This window comes from Podarcis muralis, chromosome 4 (genome assembly GCF_964188315.1).
Source record: "Podarcis muralis chromosome 4, rPodMur119.hap1.1, whole genome shotgun sequence".
NCBI lineage: Eukaryota > Metazoa > Chordata > Lepidosauria > Squamata > Lacertidae > Podarcis > Podarcis muralis.
Genome location: NC_135658.1, coordinates 55945879 through 55968323, shown reverse-complemented (window position 1 = coordinate 55968323; position 22445 = coordinate 55945879). Strand labels below are relative to the sequence as shown.

Sequence of the window (22445 nt, the reverse complement as noted above, 5' to 3'; positions counted from 1 at the left end):
GATGAAGGACATGTGGCAATAATTGCAGGGACAGCTTATGTATGCTTCCCCTCTGTGGGCAGGGGTCCAGTGGGTGGGCTGTGTGGAAGATGGCTGGCAGGGGCTGGAACTAGACTGGGAGCAGAAGCAGTGCTGAAAGACAATTAGCCAAACAGGGTTTCTGTGGTGGAGATATACCATATAGGGCTTCAATGGATGTTCGCCAGTTTCAGTTTGGGGGCCAAAATGAGTGGTTTCAGGGAATGGAGACAGAAATATTCCTGGAAAATCAACAACCCTTAATTACAAGAACCTTTTTAAAATTCTGTTTCCAGCTATTGTTTCCTGTATCTGTGGCTAGTACTTTGCAGAAAGTAGAAAGGGTGAAATTGTTCTTTGTCTACTTTTTGGATTAGTCAAATGGGCCATTTCAGACAATCAGAACGGTCAGGAGTCCTTGCATTAACCTATACACAGAGCCATGCCTGCACGGGGCTATTTTCTACAATTGGTGAATTCTAGTTGTCATCCTGCCGTGACTTTCTTCTTGAATTTTTCTACAGCTGTTTAATGGATGGGATGTGGGACTTGGATCTAGGAAAACCCAACTTTAAACCTCCATTCAGTCACAAAACTCACTGGGTCACTTTGGGCCAGTCACTATATTTCCACAGTACTTAGCCTCATAGAGTGGTGGTTAGAATAATATTGGATAAATTCTATGTACGTTGCCCAAAGCACATTGGAGAAAAGGCAGGATACAAATGTTACATAAAAGTTTAGTATCATTGGCTTCCCCCCCCTCCCATTTTAATTCCAAACTTTCTTTCCTTTTTCATATAATGAGTCTGATGTGGTCTGATACAGCTTTATTATTCATATCATCATATGTAATTATGTATATCAGCCCATTTAATTATGATATATCTCATACTCAGGTTTAGTGCTAACATAAAATAATATGCTTTTATATTTTTCACTGGCTGACTCACATCTAATAAGTAATTTCATTCCACTCTTCCATTTTATTTAAAATATCTTTATACTCTCTGCGCTGCAGCAGTGATGAATACTAAATTAATTATATCTTTCTCGAGCGATTCCACAATATACTGTGTGTGTTGTTGTTGTTTTAAAGTGATATTTCTTTAGGAAGTGCCATTGAGTTAAAGATAGGTAGTGACACACCGACTGATCATTTATGAGTCTAATCATTGACAACAATGTGCATTTTGGGCGTTTGACAGGAAAATTTGCAGTTCTTCAGGGTAGGAGAGTCACAAAGCTTTTCTGATTTGTAAAACTCCACATATTCTTATGTCTTTCAGGATCTAGATTTCTCATCACATCCACGGGAGCCTTGTATATTATAGATGTACAGAATGAAGATGGATTGTATAACTACCGATGTATCACACGGCACAGATACACTGGAGAAACACGACAGAGCAACAGTGCTAGACTTTTTGTATCAGGTATGACATGACACTTGCTGAATGGGGAGTACTTCATTGTTTTGTGTCTGCCCAGGATCTAGCCTTTTGGGAAAATTTTTGCTTTTCTCTTTTAGACTGAGAAGTTGCTTGTCTAGCAGCTTGAAGGTAGACATCTTTGGGGGATCCAGATCTGTTTAAGGTAGTAGTGGGAAACTACAGATCTCTCATTGTCTCTAGCCATTGGCCAGGCAGGCTTAAGGGTTTGCGAGTCCATCTACATCTGAAAGGCCACAGGTTCTCCACCCCTCATTTAACAGTTGCTGCTGTACACTTCATTTGCCAAGGAACCCCCAAATGCTGGAGAAATGAAAGGGGTAGCAAAACAGTGGCAAAGGAGAAGTGGCAGCCTTGCTTAAAACAGGAAATGTGTGGCAAGTGGAGAGGCAAGTTTTGGAAAGAGTGATATACTGCATGGGTGGTCTCTACCATGCTGAGTTGAGTCCATTCTTAACAAACCAGAAAAGCTGTCAAAGTCAATGGAAGAGGGAAAAGTGCCTGTTTGTCTAAAAGTAGCTGTTTATGATGTTATTCACACGAACAATCTTCTGAAAAAGGAAGATCACACTCCTGCAATGAGGAATGCTTAATGAGCTTTTGCAGTCTTCCATGCCCCAAAGCAAGGTTTATCTTTAGACTGCATGTTTGACATACTAGATCACAATCCCTTCCAATGAATTTGAGACTCTGGAATGAATTGATTCATTATGTTTCCAAGGATGAATAGATAAACACAAGCTTCATTCTTAAGCAGGCATAGGCAAATTCGGTCCTCCAGATGTTTTGAGACTACAGTTCCCATCATCCCTGACCACTGGTCCTGTTAGCTAGGGATGCTAGGAGTTGTAGTCCCAAAACATCTGGAGGGCTGAGTTTCCTTATGCCTGTTCTTAAGGCAAATGGAACCAACCCTAAGACAGAAATGTGACGTTATTTGGATGGAGAGCTATGGTCAGTGGATGAGGATTGTAACACTTTGTGCTAGTGGAAACCTTTTGCCAAACACTAATTTTGCTAACAACATTTCCTCCAGACTTTCAACATTTCTTCCAGACTAGTCTAGGGGGGGAAAGACTGAACAATAAGATTTTATAGTGGTTCCCATCTCTACATCACTAGCTAGAAGGTCCACCATGCGCAGTTAGTAGTCAGGTATTGTAGGCTCTCTCTGAACTCAGGTCAGGGGATGGGCCAAAAGATGGGAAAATAAACCTGCTCCTTATTGTGAAGGCAGCCAGTTTCATGTGGCTCTACTGGGCTCCTAATCTCTCATGGAAATAACCCTTGTTATGCTGTTAAGCCAATGATTCCCATCTTTTAATAGCACATCAATGGGTGAGGAGACAAAGCAGGTGGCTGATTCCTCTAGAACAGAGGTCTTTAACCAGTCCAGTTCCAAGACCCACCTTTGAATTCAAAGGTGCAACATAGGACCCGCTTTAACTTTTTCATTTTTGATTTATACTTAATAGTGCTAGTACAGTGGTACCTCAGGTTACATATGCTTCAGGTTATAGACGCTTCAGGTTACAGACTCCGCTAACCCGGAAATAGTACCTCGGGTTAAGAACTTTGCTTCAGGAAGAGAAGAGAAATTGGGCTCCGGCGGCGCAGCAGCAGCTGGAGGCCCCATTAGCTAAAGTGGTGCTTCAGGTTAAGAACAGTTTCAGGTTAACAACGGACCTCCGGAACAAATTAACTACTTTACCCGAGGTACCACAGTATACATATTGCTCAGCATTACTTCTAAATGAAAGTAGGCTGGCAGTGTGGCAGGAGAAAAGCATGAGTATGTGGTTGGCCATAAATGCGTACCTTAAGGAAAAAATAGCTTGTGCCTTTCTCCTGTGACATTGCAGCACTCATGGAAACTGATAAAATGAGCATCTCATCAGTAGAATGTGTCCTAGTTGGGAGATACATGTCTGGTCAGCCTAAGCTGGAATCCAACATGACAGCATCAACTTTGCTGTGACCCACCTGGAGCAGCCTTGCGACCCACCTGTGGGTCTCTACCCATTGGTTGTAAACCTATGCTCTAGAAGAAGAGGAATTTAGATGGTTCCTCATCTAAAATATTGTGGCCCTTGGAAACCACTATCTTTCTTTCTTTTATCTTTTTTAGACCCAGCAAACTCGGCTCCATCTATTTTGGATGGGTTTGACCACCGTAAAGCCATGGCGGGACAGCGAGTGGAGCTGCCTTGCAAAGCATCTGGGCACCCAGCACCAAAGTACCGCTGGCTGAAGGACAATGTACCCTGGGAGCCTGACAGCCGGTTCCGGCCAACAGTGACAGGCCTGCTGATAGAAAACACGCGCTCCTCGGACTCAGGCAACTACGTGTGCGAGGTGTGGAACAATTACGGCACAGCCGAGGTGATAGGTCGCCTGCACGTAAAACGTAAGTGCGTCGTAGAGCGCTGGAGTTTATCACCTGGGAGTGCAGGAGGGGTGCTGTTGTGGCAAACACATGTGGTATGTTAGGTTTTGCTTAATAAGGAAAAAATAAAATATTAGGGAACGGAATGCAACCTTAATTCATAATTTACAAATGCAATCCATGTGGTTCTCTTTATAGTGAGGTCAGTGGGGAATTGCTATTTTATCTTTGGGTTATTTTTGCTGGTCCACGGCAGCCATTATACCAGAAACGATAGTGGGAGGGGGCGAAGAAGGGGCAGAAAGAAGACAAATAAGAGAGCGTTTCACCCTTCCTTGTTTGCCTTTTGCAAACTAGGTTTTCCTGGGTTTTTTCATCATTTTGTGGTCAAAATTTCATGGTTAAGAATGCATTAGAAATCTCCCCATAGTAATCAATGGAAATTGCTCATTGTGTTAAGCGCTCACTTAACAAATGAATTCATGAGAACACATTGTGTTCAGATAGTGGGACTTGCTATCCAAGCCTCTTTGGTGTCCATGTATAGACACAAGAATTGGGAGTGGAAGAACTCCTTGGCCCTAATGTTAGCCCCTGCAACCCCCGGGACATCTGTGATGAGTGTAAAAGGGAAGCTTAGCTGAGAAAATATGCGGGATTTCACTCAATTGGGAACCCTGCATGCAAGTAGGCTCCCCCTTTGCACAAGTTATGCCTGTGTGCAGGTGCCCATGGGGTGTGAGCAAGGAGTGCAATGTCAGAGTTTGAAGCAGAAGACACAGTCTTGCTTTCTCCACATATTTAGCACTCTTTGTTAATGGCAACATTGAAAGAGGAGTTACGCTGTAATGGTCTATGCATGCTTTCCATTGCTTGTTGCTAGGGGTAGTATACTGATAACAGCCGAGAGTGAGAATTGCTTCATGCTTTACAAGGTAATCCTGTTTGTGGCAACTACTCTAGCGTTATACCCTGGCTTGTGCATTAAAGATCCAAACAGCAAAAATATTTAATTAGCTGCTTGGAGATATGCACCAGGAGACTGTAGTGTGGAAGAAACACATTTTGTCTAACACTGTGCAACTCCTCCGACCAAACTTAAAATGGCTGCCACCATAGTGTCTCTCCTGGTATCCCCCAGAACTGCTCTGCTCAATGCACCTATTCACAGGATTCTTTAATTTTAATTCCTGCTGTCATTAGGATTTCTCTTCAACAAAATTATTGGGGATTTCGGGTGCCGTCTCAGGGGCTTCCTCAAAGTAATATCCTTTGTCCTACGAACATCTTCTTCTAATAGATGCTTTGAAGTTAAGATTCTTGGGTGGTAAAGGAAAGCATTCTGTACATTTATGGGGGCATTCTTTACTACCCGCTACCAAGGAGGAGCCAAATAGGAAGGGATCCCATTTCAAAAGCCCCCTTTTTTTTTTTTAGCCCATGGGGCTCACAAAACCCTAGAGAATACACCACAAAAACCTTCACAGAATACACCACTGGCTACAGCTCACTGGATCACCTACCAATCTGTTTCCCACGCCATCTTTCTAATATGAACTTGCCTGTTTTTCCTAATTGCTTCTTTCCTTTCCTCTTGAATCTGTAGAGCCTCTAAAAGCCACTATCAGTCCGCGGAAAGTGAAGAGCAGTGTTGGTAGCCAAGTGTCCTTGTCCTGCAGTGTGTCTGGAACAGAGGACCACGAACTCTTCTGGTACCGAAATGGTGAAATCATCAACACTGGGAATAACGTCAGGATCATTGGAATCAATCATGAAACACTTATTATGGATGGCATGGCCAAAAGCGATGGTGGGGCATACCAGTGCTTTGTACGCAAGGACAAGATGTCCGCACAAGACTACGTTCAGGTGGTGCTAGAAGGTCAGTTGTCTTCTGTTTTAGGGTGCCCTGTGTATTTTCAAAAACTCTATATAAAAATGTGAATTGTAGTGACAACCCAACTGATCATGTCTTGGAAATAAATAGTTGCAGAAGTAGGTGGGGCTGATAGGTGCATCTGCTGCGAGCAAAGCCGGGACAAATTGGTGTCCAGAATTCAAGTGGTTTAGGGTGCATTCAAAAGTGGGGAAGAGTGTGTTATTTTTCCTAATTGTAATTCTAGAGTTTCTGTTGTGTTTTTAATATTCCTTTCACACTGCAGTACCCATTGTGTTATGGAACGGTGGCTTTTTGACCAATGTACCAGCATGTTGTGCTCAATATCACTTATACCATTGGGCATGGCATGAGACAGCAACAAACGCGATTGGGCAACGTTGCTACTCCCCTACCCTTTCTATTCCTCCATGAAAACAGCAGGGGGGAAACTGTATGCTGGTGTACCACCCCAGATTCTGTCACTTTACTCCCACAATTTTCCAGGTTAAGGGTCTGCAGATGGATTTTTTTCTGGAATCCAATAACAGAAATTAATGCTAAACACGCACCATATTTCATTAGTTTTCTGAAAGTGGCTTTTATGTCATGTGAAAGCTCGGATATAATGCAGAATTTAACAAAGAAATGGCAGGGAAATGGAATGAACTGCCAAGTGAATGCAGCCATAGTAACCATTGTTACAATAATTCTTAAACTGTGCCATGCTTTCTGTCTAATTTTGAATACTTAGGCTTGCTTTCAAGGCTGTAGATGAAAAGCCGGAATAGTTTTCTGGGCAGAGGTGCAGAATGAGCATGTTTACATATTTATTTCTTGCATCTCAGTTTTGCATTTAAGTGGCTTATAGGGCAGCAGGGTAGGCAGAGAAGCACCTTCCTCACTGACTCGGTGCTTGAAACCAAATGGAAAGTCACATTCACCAAATGAGTGTCGTTGAGAATGGAAGGGGGAGGATGAGAACTGAGAACTGTGACACTGGATGGCTACTACAGTGTGTGGGATTGTGTGGGAGCCAGCAGGTGTGGGATTGTGTGTGTCTATTGAATCACAGCTTGGCTAACAGCCAAATCCTATGCCTCAAATCCAATGTAAATACTCAGAAGCAAGTCTCATTGTGTTCGAAAAGACTTACTCCAAGGTAAGTGTGCATAGGACTGTTAGCTATATAGGGCAATGTGAAACTTGGGATTTCAGTAGCATTGCGCTATAAGGTGCAGATGCATTATTGACTTGCACCAATCAATCCCCTCGGGGGTGAGTCCAACCGCACTTCTTATTTTACATTTTTAACTTCCCCAATTATTTATGGGAAATATGTGATACCAGGGCCTGGCAGCGAGAGAATGAATAATATCCAGATGGCATAGATGAACTGTGATAGAAGCACATTCTGCTGTTTACATCATCTAGCCTGTACATTTGGTTCTGATGGGTACCAAAATAACAATATAGTGCCAATAGGATAGGCCAATGATGACTTCAGTGTGTACCATATCTCTCTCCAAATGCCGTGGTTGCCTTTGTCTTTTCCCTACTAAGTCCAGTACTGAGAAGGGAAGAGTCTCTCTGGTCACACCCCTTTTCAAAAGCACTGTTGCCTTAAATTCCAAGTTCATGTACCTGCCTAGGTTGCTTAATAGTAAGAGCAACCCTGATAACAGTGATATTATGTGTTTATCATGTGGGCTTTGCCTACAAATGTGGCAAATAAATAAAGTTTCTTTTTTTTAAAAAAAGATACATATTTTTAAATGCATACGATACACTAGAACAGGACAATGGATGTAAGAATAAAATGTGAGAATTAGCTAATATCTGTCTTAGAAAATAAAGCCTTCACTAGTGTTAAACAGAAGCACCAACAAAACCGCAATAGCCTTGTGGTTACAAACAAACCTTATGAGTGCTAGAAATTCCCATGTTTTGTTATTTACATTTCACCCCCAACTTTTTTTCTTTGGTAGAACAAATGTCTATTGAAACAGTAGCAATCATAATATGAAACTGACACCTTGTTCCACATAATAATCAAGTAAAGAAAGTAATCAATTTGTCTAGAAAGTACGAGGCTACAGTGCAGCCCATGGCATGCCCACTATTTTTAGAGTAGTCAGAGAAAAAGAAAGGAAGAGATTACCTGCCTAGGCCTAGTTACCTCAGCAACCATCTCCTGTGACTAAGAGAGCCTAAGGAGCATATTGATCATCTATAATGATGTCGAGAGAGTGCTGGTTATCAGAGAACGACAGCAGGAATGATTTCAAAGACACTCAGGTCTCACTGGGAAAATAATGTCTACTTTCATCTGAAAAAAGCCTGTCACTGGTTTTTTGTTTTTTTTTAACCTTGCACTGGGGAGGGGTGCAGAGGTGCAGACTGAGCATGTTCCCTGATTTATTTGTCGTGTGTCAGTTCCCATTCAGTATAAAGAGCCTGTTGGGGGTTTTTTTGTCTTCTGAGAGATGACGGCGCTAATGCACAGAGAGAGGGTGGGAGGTGGTGGGTCTGTGTGTGTGTGTGTGTGTGGACGCATGTGTGTGTTTGTGTGTGCGCACCCACACACCAAGGAGTCGGGCATAAACACTTTTTGCTCTACTGCCTCACTTCTTCAAATAGGATTAGAATCAAGCAAGAGAGGGAAAGAAAGCAGGTGAACGGCTCAGCATCTGACCCTGTTAGAATATTTTCCTGTTTTAGTCTGCAGAAAATATCCAAGTGCTAAAGTTGCTTGTGGATCATGGTGCAGAGCAGATGAAGATGATGACGATTTCCATTTCCATACTGCTTTATATCTTTAAGGGGGGAAAATCTCAAAGCGATTTACAACACAATAAGACATCACATGAAACAATTGAGAACAAAATATTACTGAAGAAAATACAATCAAAGCAACATAGTTAACAGGAAACTAAAAGATTATCTTAAATATTTCAAGATAAAACATTATGATAAAGGTCAACCGCAGAATGCACATTTAATGCAACAGAGTTAACGAAAAAGAAAGTCAAATATAAAATGCACATTTAAAATAGCATAATTAACAAGAGAATAAAATATCACCATAAGCATAGAACATATCTGCTTCTGTGGCTGCCAATCCTGCCCATAGTAGTTCATGGGTGGGTGTGGCTGTGGAAGCTCAGGCTCAATGACCTAGCTCTGCACTAAGAGGCAGCACTGCTACTCCATTCCACCCACCATTGTCCTGCTGTTGATATGTGACGCTTGCAGCTCACATGCTCCTTTTTACCTGGCAGGAGCTGTGGGTCTCTGCTCTTCAGCTTAGACAAAATGAAACAAGGGCTCAGAGCAATTAAAGCAGTCCATCAGTTGGCTGTAGGCCTGTGCATTCACAGAATGAGCAGAGAGTTCTTATGTATTCAAAGAGCACCTTGTGCTTGTCACGTTCCATGAAGGCTATGAGGATTATTGATTAAGATTGACAACTAGTCTGGTTGTGTCGGTATGGAACATTCTGGCAGTTTGACCTGCCTAGAACTTTTGTTACCTTTGACCATGGTCATATCCACACATATATTTAAAGCACTATGATACCATTTTAAACAATCATGGCTTTCCCCGAAAGAATCCCGGAAACTGTAGTTTGTTGAGAGTGCTATTTAAGAACCATATTCTCCTCACAGAGCTATAATTCTGGAGTTCCTCAGGAAGAAGGATTGATTACTAAACTATCTAGGAACAGCACTCCGCCATTTTGTTCCTGTTGCTATGCTGCAGTAAACTTTGGTTTGGCATTATGTGTCATCTGAACTTGAGCTTGATTGGTAGCATTGTCAGGTAACTGGAATGTGTGAAATTGTGGTGTCAGGGGAAATGTGGAGAGGCTTGGGAGAGAGAAGAAGGAGCAGAGTTATGCCTCTTTTTAGTAGTGATTTAAAATACCCAAAATGCTTGGCACATGCATTTCCTTTATAGGCATCCCAGTTGACTTAGATTCTTTTTTTCCACCCTGTAGATGGAACTCCCAAAATAATTTCTGCCTTCAGTGAGAAGGTGGTAAGTCCAGGAGAGGGTGTTTCCTTAATGTGCAATGTGAAGGGAACACCTCTTCCTACAATCACATGGACATTAGATGAAGATCCCATAATTAAAGATGGCAACCACCGGATCAGCCAGATCATCACCTCTGAGGGAAATGTGGTCAGCTACCTGAATATCTCCAGCACTCAGGTCCGAGATGGCGGGGTCTATCGTTGTACTGCCAACAACTCTGCTGGAGTCGTCCTGTACCAGGCTCGAATAAACGTAAGAGGTGCTTGTCAAATCAGCTCCTCCAAAAACAACAAACAAATTCAACTCATTGTAGTAAAGGAGAAGATGACTGCATGCTGTGAGCTTTGCCATGGAATGCTTAAAAATGACTTCTTTAATGCTGTTTCCATTTTTCTCTGCAATCTCATGTAGAAACTAATATATTACTAATATATCACTCTGACTATAATCCTAAGCACTCTCCTTCCTCAGAATAAGTACCACAGAGGAGGCTTATTTCTGAATTCCAATGCGTAGGATTGCACTAGCCATATAATATAAAACTGTCTCCCTGTACTAATCAATTCAGCTAATATTTTTCAATGTGTTTTCAATTTTTTGTTTGTTTTTGTTTTGCTTGCATGTCTTTCTCTTCCTTTGGAGATCTCACATTTGCTGTCGCTATCTATGTATATAAGACATTTTGGTTTATTTCTATGTGGCATAGTGCCGATTACTCTGCATAAATCAAAATGAGCATTAAGTTGTTTGATGATCTCAAAAATACTAGACTATTGGTTCAGCTTTGTTTTTTCTTCCCCTCCTATATCTGACATTAATTAAATCTTCACCAGCCTTTAATTTGTAATTGAGCTCAGATTTTTATCATGTGTGTATTCCAGGGATGCAGGCACGTAGCAGAAGAGTTAATTAGTGTGCCTGCTGTAGGGCTAGAAAAACTAAAAAGCACCAAACGATTAGGAAGACCCCTTAAGTGGCTCTTTGAAGTAAAAACTGTCACAGGCTGTGATTTCCAGTATCTAAAAGAATTGTATATTTAGAAGAAATTAATATTTCCTCTGCTTAAATACAGCCTTAAATTATTTTCAAGAGTTTCCTTTTACCTTTACAGGGCCAGCAAGCATCCGACCAATGAAAAACATTACAGCAATAGCCGGGCGGGATACCTTCATTCACTGCCGTGTCATTGGTTATCCATACTACTCAATCAAATGGTATAAGAATTCTAACCTGCTCCCTTTTAACCATCGCCAAGTAGCGTTTGAAAACAACGGAACGTTGAAGCTCTCCGATGTGCAGAAGGAAGTGGATGAGGGCGAATACACATGCAATGTTCTCGTTCAGCCCCAGCTGTCCACCAGCCAGAGTGTGCATGTGACAGTAAAAGGTAAAGGAAAGTCATACTTGCAGAATCGGGAGCCAAGAATTGCATTTGGTCTGGCTTAACACATTTCAGTGAGTGTGAAGCATCCCACTCTTGTCTACGAAAACACCAATGCATAAGAGCTCATATCAGTTGGTGTCTCCTCAGATATTATTCTAGTTTCCCACCAACAATTTCCATTCATAACCACCTTTAAAAGCACCAGCTGCAGAAGCTTTGCTCAAATGCTGCTGTGGCTGGGAACCTGTTGTGTTACATATCGCATCATGGAAGTAGATGACTGAGGATAAGCCAAGCCATGTTGCATGTAGGTTCCTCATGCCTTGTTAGCTAGCCCTTCAGATTCTGAGCTCAGTCATGACTGCTAAAGCTTCACATTCCAGTATAGAAGCAGTGCAGTTTGAAGAGTCATTCCTTGCATTCCCATGCATATCTAATTGAGTTCAATAGGACTTGCTCGCAGATGGGTGTGTATAGGGTTGCAGCAGTTTTAACAATTCCACCATTGCCTTAAACCCAAATCTATTTAAAACTGAGTGTTTTCTGGAGAACTTCAGGGAGAAACAAAAGGTATGAAATCACTGATTTGGAAAACATCAGCATTTTATGGCTAATCACCTTAATATTAGGCATTTGGGAATTAATTATTTTATAAAAAATGGTATACTAAAACCTTCTTACTGTTATGTATTACATTACACACCAGCTGTCTAGTTTATGATCACTTTACTTCACAACATTTTCAAAAATGTCAACACACTCGCAGTTCTTTAATGAATAGCATTTTCTTCTTCTTTTTGTTTCAGTACCACCTTTCATCCAGCCCTTTGAGTTTCCAAGGTTCTCCATTGGACAGCGAGTCTTCATTCCATGTGTTGTGGTCTCAGGGGATTTGCCAATCACAATCACCTGGCAGAAGGACGGCAGACCAATCCCAGCCAGTCTTGGGGTGACCATTGACAACATTGACTTCACCAGCTCCTTAAGGATTTCTAATCTTTCCCTCATGCACAATGGGAATTATACCTGTATAGCTCGAAATGATGCAGCAGCTGTGGAGCACCAAAGCCAATTAATTGTGAGAGGTAAGGTGATGTAATTAATCTGAGTGGTGACAATTAGATAGAAGTCAACAGTATTTTCCAATAACAGTTGTCTGATGGGACATACAAGCTTAAAAAGATATGAGGAGGCCTGCTGGGTCAGGTCAAAGGCCCATTTAGTTCAGCATCCTGCTTTCACAGTGGCCAACCAGATGCCAATGGCAAGCCTGCAAGCAGGAACTTAGGAACATCCTGCTTGTGGCTCCCAGCAACTTTGAATATATTAGCATCTCTCTTCTCTTGTTAGAGAACAAACACAACAATAAAGTTTTTGTTTCGTGTTTTTTAAAGAAACCTCAGAAGGCTTTTTATTCTGTGTGAAAATGTTGCATGGGAACCTAACCAACAATCTAGAAATGTTTTCAGGTACAGCTGGAAACCACATAATTTAATATATGGAGTTTTTTTAAGTGCTGCTTCTTGGGTTCAGTACATTATTGTGGATAGATCAATTCCCGCTGTGCCAATTATTCACTTTTAATTTGGATGATGATCTGAATTATGTTCTGCTATTGGGGGAATATTTTCATTTTGCTTGGTGTTTTAAGAATACCATCACAATTGTTCAAATACTGAGCTTGTGTCTGCATGATTATGGTTTGATGTGTTAGTTCTTTGGTGTTCATCAACTGGCAGCCTATGAGCCAAAACAAGTTCACTAACCAAGACCATTGGCTCCTGAGTAGAGCTATTTAATGGCAATATTACTGGGGCGGGGTATTGCTTTGCTTTGTTTTTGTTTTTATTATGTATTTTGTGTTTCTCTTTTGTATTTTTATGTTGTGAATTTCCCTGAGATTTTTGGGTGAAGGGCAGTATGCAAGTTTAATATAAATCAATAAAAAGAAACAAACTTTTTAAAATCCCCTTAGGTCTCAGGTTAATTTTGTTTAAAACACAGTGCAAAGTGCCAGCTGGCTTAAACAGGAGAATCTAGCAACCACACCCAGTCAACTTCCTCTCTGTGCCATTGGGGCATTTTGCCTGATGAAGTTGTGGTTGGCTTCTTCTCTGTGGCACTTAGGTGACACCCGTCCAGCTGGTCACAGATCAGCACTGCCTCTGGTAGTCTCATAGCCCAGGATCTTGATCCCTCTCAGTCAAAGGAGAGCGCCAAAGACTACAAGGACAGAGAAAGCAACTCCCTAGAAAACAGTTTCCATAGTGGTTGCCCCACTTAGAAGCTTCTGTGGTGAAAGACCCCCAACAGATACCAATACCTTAATTCTAGCTCTGGAGGAGATAGCTTTGCTCTCCTCCTTGGACACAAACGACTCCTTCCCTGAACTACCTCCAGTCCCAGATAGCTCTTCCACCATGCCCATGCAAGTAACATTTCAACTCTGACGGGGTTAACACCTGTGTACTAGAATGCAGAGTGTTCTAGTTTTAATATTGCAGCAAGTACATATTGAACTGCAGATTTAAGGCTGGGCCAAATAGCCTTCTTCATATAGGCGAGGAGAGGGTTGAATCAACCCTTTATGCTGCTCGCTACAGAGTTAAGCAGTCATGTGGTCACTCCATTGCTTGCTCAGCTCACCTGTCAGCACATGATGAAGTGCATTTAATTTGCAAAACTGTTGGTATGCTGACAATCGAGCTGAGCTGGTGATGGAGTAATCAAACAACTGGTTTGCCATGCAGTCAGCTTGGCTCGACCCACAGATTGCTGGACATGGACATTTATATGAATCAGCCTGCACTTTAGCCCCTAGCAGACATTATGAGGAAGGGTGCGGGGAGAGGCAAAAATGAATAAATTTCAGAATGATCAAGTTGCATAATCTAGGGTATGCTGAAGGAAACCATTCTGTAAATCTATATGAACTTATCAACAGAGACAGGGTAAAATCCTTCTCTGGCTGCTTTCGCTATTGTTGACCACAGTAGTCTATTGGAGTGATTCTGTGGTTTGTGGGTGGGCAATCAGGGGCATTATCAGGAAATAGCATTGGAAGCTTCTCATTCAGTCCTATGTTAATAGCTCTATGGGGTCCCACAGGGTTTTGTCTTGGCTTCCATGTTGTATAATATGTATACGAAACTGCTAGGGAAGTGGAATGTGGTGTCACTGATACGCAGGTGCTATCCAGCTCCGTTCCATCTGAATTAGGATGGGTAGCCTACGTAAACTGTAACAAGTACCCATTTTGCCATTCCCAAAAGTTACTCAGTGAGCTTTAAAGTCATCTGCATCTCTTCAATGCACCTTAAGTTCTTGAAAAAGACTTTATCATTAGTAGAACATTCTTTCTGGCTTTGCACATCACTTCTTTCTTTTCTTTTTGTTCCCCTCCAGTTCCTCCCAGATTTGTGGTTCAGCCAAGTGATCAAGATGGGATTTATGGAAAAGCTGTGATCCTCAACTGCTCTGCAGAAGGCTACCCGGTCCCCACAATTGTCTGGAAGTATTCCAAAGGTATTTCCCCACACTGATAAGATGCCATTTTTCCCCGTGTATATAAGATGTGTATCTGTGTATAAGATGACCCCTATTTTTGGGGAATCAAAATTAAGGAAATGGGGGGGTTGCCCCAATTGCTTCTGAAAGTCTCTTACTCGCGGCTGCCACCAATCGCCTGCCCCCCTCACTGATATCCATGTATAAGACGACCCCCAATTTTTAACATTGTATTATACTAAAAAAAACACAACAATTTTATACACAGAAAATTACGGTACAATAATTGAAAAATCTGAAGTGCTTTATTTCAGTTAACATGTGTAGTTTACAGAAGGGATTAATACCTCTGTGTGCCCGGTATAATTACCACATTTAAACGAATACATCTCTTCAGAAAGATGTTGGTGATGCTGGTGGCCAAAAGTCAGCAATTTCCTTGCTTGCATGCAGTCTGAAAGGGAACAGCCAGTCCTCATTACTGTATCACAAACCGCTTTTGAAACTACCCTCCATTTCAGAAAGAATTTGTCATTTAATGGGCAGGTATGGTTGCTGTTTGAAGGAGGGGACATTGCAAGTCCCAACACCTCTTGGCCTTATTACACTTTTTAATAGTTCTTTGCATGCTGATTATTATCCCTTACTAATTTTTTAATAGGGCACCACTTTGGAGTTCACCTTGATAAATATTTTAGCCATACTTGGTAGTCCCCAGTAATGCGTATATTATGTTATCTGTTTCTGATTTCCCTCTCTCCATTTCCCATTATTGGTTGACCAGATACAGTGTTCTTAGATCCTTGATGTGAAGACTAAACAAAAGTCCAGTATTGTTGTTCTGATTTCCAGTATCCATCCTTGGTAACAACTGATTATTATTTTTTAATGGAAGAAATCCATGGGTAGTACAGCCAATCATATCCTTTCAGCCCTTTGAAAGGCCAGGCAGCATTAGCATACCTAGTAATTTAGTTCATGAGTTACCTAATGCATTAATGTTTTCTGTTCATATAACAAGATTATTATTTCTGGCCCCACTTGACTCTAACCAAATATATGCAATTGGCAGATTGTATTTATTTTTTAACTTAAAAGGCATTACATGGTGGATGGTGTCCTACCTAATTTTCTTTATGACATATTTGGGTATCAAAGCTGATTTTAAAACAAAAACACCAGCTCCAACCTTTCAGAACCTACATGTTATTTTGAACTACTAAACTTTAGACCTCAGTGCCCTTTAGCCTTTGATTTCTTTTTTTAAAAAGCACTCAGAAATCTTATGGTTTTGGAAGCTGTTCATGAGAAGAATGAGAACTATGAAGTAGGTTAAATGATCTTTCTCAATGGGTCAGCTAGCTTGTTAGCCTTTTAAAGCTTACTGTTCAATATCATTGGCGTTGTAACCATATTTGACTGTCACTTGAATATCACTGTTCTAATACAATCAGGTAGACAACACTTGCCATTGTTGTTCCAAGTGCTATTTGCTGCAGGCACCATGAAAATGATGTGGCCAATGCAGTTGCAGTGGGCCCTACCCCATCATCTTCCATCATCTCAAGGAAGATTTACATGGGGACTTTGCAAAACTTTCCCAAGGAGTTGTGCCCATCTGCAAGCCATGAATAGCCTGCAGATTAGTCCTGAAGAACATCTGTCTGCTGGCATGTACTGGTACACGAGGGCAGGGGAACTACTTCCAATGGTTTCTTCCACATTACTTTGGAAATATCAAGATGGAAGGAACCACATGGGCAGCATAAATATCCTAGTTTCCTTCCACAGAGGCATCCCACAGTGCTTCTTTTCTTGTTTGCTATGCGTTCTATTCCCAATGTTAATTCTTCCCCCCCCCCCTTTTTCCCCCTTTTGGTGTAATGAGGATTGCATTCATTTCTGGATATTCAACCATAAATTGAGCATAATTTAGCTATCAGGGAACTAAATAATCATAATAAAAATAAGTTTTATTATTTATACCCCGCCCATCTGGCTGGGTTTCCCCAGCCACTCTGGGCAGCTCACTGCAATAAACCACAATAAATATGGTTGTCAACCTAAGTGCTTTATTTTCAATCTGGCTCACAGCGATTATTACAACTATCATAAGAACGCCTTTTTCTATGTGATTTGATTTATAACATTTTGTCATAAAGCAGTCTCTCCTTCCTCCCCCCCCCCCCCCCCCGATTTAGTGGTGGGGGTCTGAAAATCCTAGGTCACTTGAGTTTGGTTCTGTCCACAGTAACACTCTTCTCCCCTCTTGTGTCTTATTTCCACCTTCCGATTCACCTTTTATTCTTGCAATAGGTGCTGGAGTCCCCCAGTTCCAGCCAATTGCATTGAATGGGCGCATCCAGCTTCTCACAAATGGCTCCCTGTTGATCAAGCATGTGCTGGAAGAAGATAGTGGATACTACCTCTGCAAGGTCAGCAATGATGTGGGGGCTGACGTCAGCAAGTCCATGTACCTCACTGTTAAAAGTAAGAATTTATTCCTGATCCAAGTAATAACTATTAAGTTGCAAAGGCATATCTGTAATCTCCTGTATTTAAATATATAGACAGAAAATGCTGGGTACAACTAGAGGAAGATTAAGTGTACAAGGGAGGGGAAGAGTTGACTTCATATCAAACATTTCAGTCACCTTCTGGGACCATATTTGGAGCCCCTTGGAGTGGTCTTACCTGGGGCTCCTACCTGGTGCTTCCCATATGTTTTATTGTAATGTATTTATTGCATTTATATCCCACCTTTTCCTCCAAGGAGTTTGAGGTGGTATACAAGGTTCTCCCCCTCCTCCTTTGCTCCCCACAACAACCCTGTGAGGTGGGTTAGGCTGAGAGGCAGTGACTGACCCAAGGCCACCTGGGAAACATCATGGCTGGGTGGGGGATTTGAACCCTGGTCTCCCAGGTCCTAGTCTGACACTAACCACCACACCACACTGACTTGGGGGGAGATATAACTCCCATCAGGTCCAACCAGTAGAGTTGCAGCTGATGGGAGTTATAGACAAAAAATATCTGGAGGGCACCAGGTTGGGGAAGGTTGTCTTAGGGTATGGGGCACCTTTTGTGTTACATTGATATATTAAACCAAGACAGAGTTGATTCAAATCACTGCATAGTGCTTGAGAATGCTTTCACTAGGGGATGCTTATTCATTATTTTTAGTTTTCATAATGACAGCATCTCAGCTCAAGGTCCCCTGTTTCAGTCACTATGAGAACTGATGACTTCTCAACAATAGCATGCATCCTTTGTTCTGTAATCACTGGGGCAGATGTTCCCAAACTTCCCCCCCCCCATGGACCACTTGAAAATTTCTGATGCTCTTGGCGGACCACTTAATGATTTTTCTGTTGCAGGAATTGTAGTGTGCTGTGCTAGATGCTGTTTGATTCCTAATTTTATTCTTAATTGCTTCTTTTATTTCTAATATTGAACTCAACAGGACTTACTTCTGAGTAGCATGGTTAGGAATGTGCAGTTAGTTATTTTCCATTAACTTCAATGGGTCTGCTCTGAGTCAGACTAGCTTTGAATACCACCTAATGTTAGAAACACCTAATAGCAATGCAATTAAGATTCGTATTCATATTTAGAAGAGTTTGGATTTGATATCCCACTTTATCACTACCCTAAGGAGTCTCAAAGCGGCTAACAATCTCCATTCCCTGCCTCCCCCACAACACTCTGTGAGGTGAGTGAGGCCGAGAGACTTCAGAGAAGTGTGACTAGCCCAAGGTCACCCAGCAGCGGCATGTGGAGGAGCAGAGATGCGAACCCGGTTCACCAGATTACGAGAATACTTTTCTTAACCACTACACCACACTGGCTGACTTGCCATGGAGCGCCTAAATGAAGCTCATGGACCACTGGTAGTCAGTCCATGGACCACCATTTGGGGGCTCCTGCACTAGGCCGTTCATAGTAAATAGCCACATTTCTCAAAAAAGAGGTGGCGGTATGGCTGGCTCCCACATTATGAGCCATTTTGACAAGTTCAACAAATATGCATGCATAGAGGTTTCCCTTATATATGGGGAAGAGCTTTGTGTCTTCATGTACACTGTTGTCTTGCAGAATCTAGGACTGGACCATGCCATAATGCAGTGGGCTTTTTTTACCCTATTGAAATGGTGGAGAGTCGTGCTCATGCCTTTAAGCTACATTCTACTTTCTTATTTCTATCTCTTTTTTTAGATAATAATTTGGCCTTTTGGATTAACACTGAGTTTCTAGAATACGGGGACACTTAGGAATATTCTTTGTTTTGTCCTTCAAATTTGTCATCAGTTGGTTGCAGAAGCTGTTATATAAATGATGGGTCTCCTTTCTTGAGAGAGGGAATAAAATAGTGTGAATATGCCTGATTGACTCTTGGAGGTCTCAAACCAGGCACGCCACTCTTGTCTTTTATTGGACGGGTCAATAGTGGGTTCCTGCGTGTTACCTTGTGGAAGTGCTGCATAAGGAATATTCCCATGGACTCATGGTGTCATGAGAGCTGGGCCTAGCATCGGTAACACAGCACTTCAGTCTGTCAGTCAGGTGATGACCTACCACTGTGTTACTGAAGTCCTTTGAAACACATTACCACAAGTAAGGAGAGTTTTATGGCCCACTAGACTAGTGAATAGAGGGATATAGGCTATGGAAGATTTTGCTGAGGGTGGCACTTTTATCTGATTCACTGAGCACATGAAGGTTATGAACCATTCCTATGACGGCGCTTTTGCTTTGCTTAATAGGATTGTGTTCACTAAATAAATAGCTGTGCTAGGGTTGTGGTTTCAAGGCCTGTGGTGCAGCAACCTCACAGAATCATATATAATTTCATTTACCCAGAATGCAATGTACTGGCCCATAGATCTAGGAAACCTGTGGGTCAGCACTTTACATTGGGGACAAATTTAAGTGGCAGGTGGATGGAAACCAAAACATTGCCGGGGGGCCAGGTGAGGAGGATGGTGGCAAGTGTTGTTTTTTTTTAAAAAAAGGCATGTCTGTATGGGGGTTGTGTTTTGGAGTGAGGTGGAGGTCAATTGACAGCACTACGCTGAGGGCGCCTTGAAGTTCAATGAAAGATTCTGAATACTAAGTACTGCTGAACATTGAAGGCTTTGGAAAGATTTAGCACAGGTCTTTTCAGGGCATACTAGTGGCATCAATCCCTGGTTGAAAATGTGTGTTCCTTCTCTAGCTTAGTTGGTTAGAGCATGGTGCTGATAATGCCAAGGTCACAGGTTTGATCCCTGTATGGAACAGCTGCATATTCCTGCATTGCAGGCGGTTGGACTAGATGATCCTCAGGGTCCCTTCCAACTCTATGATTCTTCCAACCCTTCCAAACTCTATGATTTCTTGATATACTGTCTCAGTGATGAGAGGACTTTTTGTCCTAATTAATCTGGAATGGTCCAGTATAACACACAAGACAAGATATGAGGAATTGCTCACATTTTGCAGTGTTGGGCTTTGTTTGTTTTTAAGAAATCAGGCAGAACAGCAGTTTTCCAAGGCAACTGTTAACAGGCCAGTTGTAGATTAGTAGTAACGCAGTGCCTTTTAGTAATCAGGTACAAAAAACCCCACCCTGGCTTCTCCTTGCTTGACAGCTATACACAGTCTTTGTCTGATCATGCCATGCAGTTTCATGTGTGATAAAAGAGCATCCCTTATCAAATAAGAGCAGGGACCTCTCTGGAGAGTCAGTTACTGTTTGAATCTAATGAAAGCTCCTCTGGCTCTAAGATAACAAACATAGACATGCAATGCCATGCACTCCCCCCTCCCCCTCCCCTCCTCTCCCTGCACACTCACACGTTCAGTCTTGCATTTGAAAAGCAGTTACCACATGCACTGTTTGTTAGGCGAGACTGCCTTGAGCCAAGCATACATTAAAGGCAGTTGGGAGATCAATAGGCAGAATTATATGATTGGTGTTTCATAGGCAATAGCAATAAGAACCTCTGTGGTGTTCTGCAGATCTTTTATTCATGCTCATGCTTTCATTCGTTGCTTTATTGTTCCTTTGTTGTATTTTCCTCCACCATTTTCCTTGCTTCTTACACACACGCACACGTACCCCTCCCTGCTGCCTCCAATATTGGCTTTTCTGCTCCAGTCCTGAGGGATATCTGTACTACTGCAAGCCTCAAGCTCCCTCGCAGTGTGACTCACTGCTAGCCATTAATTGATCCCACATAATGTGTTTGCCCAGCTCTGCAAGGTCACACTCTAACTGCCTCTCCTTGTACTCAGAATGAGAGGAGGGAGGGAAAAGTGCTACAGGCAGCGTTTTCTGGGTGACAAGGTTAGAAAGAAATGTGGTTCTCAAAAATGCAAAAATGACTGACAGATCTTTCCCGGCTAACCCTCCTCGCCCACCCTCTCCCAGTGCATTCCTTAGTAATTAGAGGCTTTTGGGGCAAACTTTACTATGATAGAGCTACTGAGAAACTAATGCCGATTAAGAAGCATCATTTAGGTCACAAGAGTCCAGGAAGTAATTTGCTGCTCTGAGAAAGATGTATGTAAAGATCAACACCTCTCATCTCACAAACCACCAGTAATATGTGTTCACAACTTGCTAGCAGTTGAATAACTCCAATATTTTAAAATGAGATAATTATACACAAATGACATATTTTTCAGTATTTGATTGAAGGGCTCATCTGGGGTGGGGGAGGGGGCCCTCACCCACTTTATGAATAGGATTTCCACACACACACCATGACCCCAATGAATCTCAATCATAAAAATCTAGCCTTTGCAACTTTCCAATATGTTTTTCTTGGTTTTTCGACTTGGGCAAATGGAAATGTTGGGATGCCTGCTCGTTATTGTTTGGGAAAACTTACCGTATTTTTTGCACCATAACACTCACTTTTTTCCTCCTAAAAAGTAAGGGGAAATGTCTGTGCATGTTATGGAGGGAATGCCTACGGGTGGCATGCCTACGGTTTGTCCTCCTCTAAAAACTACGTGCGTGTTATGGTCGGGGGCGTGTTATAGAGCGAAAAATACGGTAAATCTTTCCCTTTCTCTCATACTTGAAAGGCTGTGAAAAGGGGCAGTAAAACCGTTCCTTATTTCCATACTGAGACTTCATGATGGTAAAATTTACCTTTTTATATCAAAATGATCTAGTCTGCCTACTTGAGTCTGTGTTGCAACAACTGCTGTAGCAAGCCAAGCAATACAACAAAGCACCTGCTGTTCTTCTCAAGAACAGATGCATTATTGACTCAATCAACTTTCCAGAGGTGCCATTGGTTTCCAGAGACTTAGGGGTCTCCAGATGACTTGATTCTTGATTATTCTTCTCAATTTGCTTGCACAAAGCTTATGTCTTGGTCAGACTCTGTCCAGTCTTTATCAAGCATTCATTCCGATTTCTTTACAGGCTGATTTCAGGACAATGCACATTCATCCTGATTTGCTTGCAAGGTGCTAAAAACCTTCCCATTAATCATCCACCCATCCCACACTTTTCTGTGCTCCCTCCCCCCATCACTTTCCTAACTACAAATAGTCTGTTGTTGTTTTTAAATAGTGGATTTGTTGTGCTAGGGTGGCAGGATGCATTTCAATCATTTTAGCCCACTTTAATTGTGCAAATCTAAATTTCTGGTCTGTGCTTTCTTCCCACAAAATAATGAGAGCTTGGAGGCACCCTAGCCATATGCAGAATTAATATCTGATGTTTCTCAGGTATTCGTGATGCCAGATACAGACAACTGGAACATTTATGTGGAACGATATTTTAAA

At 41.9% G+C, this 22445-nt stretch overlaps 1 protein-coding gene and 1 non-coding gene across 7 annotated transcripts in view; both read left to right on the top strand.

The window, feature by feature from the left end:
• DSCAM (DS cell adhesion molecule) overlaps positions 1–22445 on the top strand; it is a 333350-nt gene that overhangs the window by 193990 nt on the left and 116915 nt on the right. For 5 of the 6 annotated variants that reach the window (XM_077927351.1, XM_077927352.1, XM_077927353.1 and 2 more), the window contains exons 4-11: positions 1308–1454; positions 3598–3876; positions 5462–5737; positions 9732–10028; positions 10881–11156; positions 11960–12238; positions 14559–14678; positions 16977–17150. In XM_077927351.1, coding sequence (XP_077783477.1) covers positions 1308–1454; positions 3598–3876; positions 5462–5737; positions 9732–10028; positions 10881–11156; positions 11960–12238; positions 14559–14678; positions 16977–17150 — 1848 coding nt within the window. Of the gene's footprint in view, positions 1–1307; positions 1455–3597; positions 3877–5461; positions 5738–9731; positions 10029–10880; positions 11157–11959; positions 12239–14558; positions 14679–16976; positions 17151–22445 lie in introns of those variants that run through there. The other variant, XM_077927356.1, reaches the window with a different exon arrangement.
• Positions 19863–19939, top strand: TRNAI-GAU (transfer RNA isoleucine (anticodon GAU)). Its single transcript has one exon. It is a non-coding gene; the product is annotated as a tRNA-Ile (tRNA).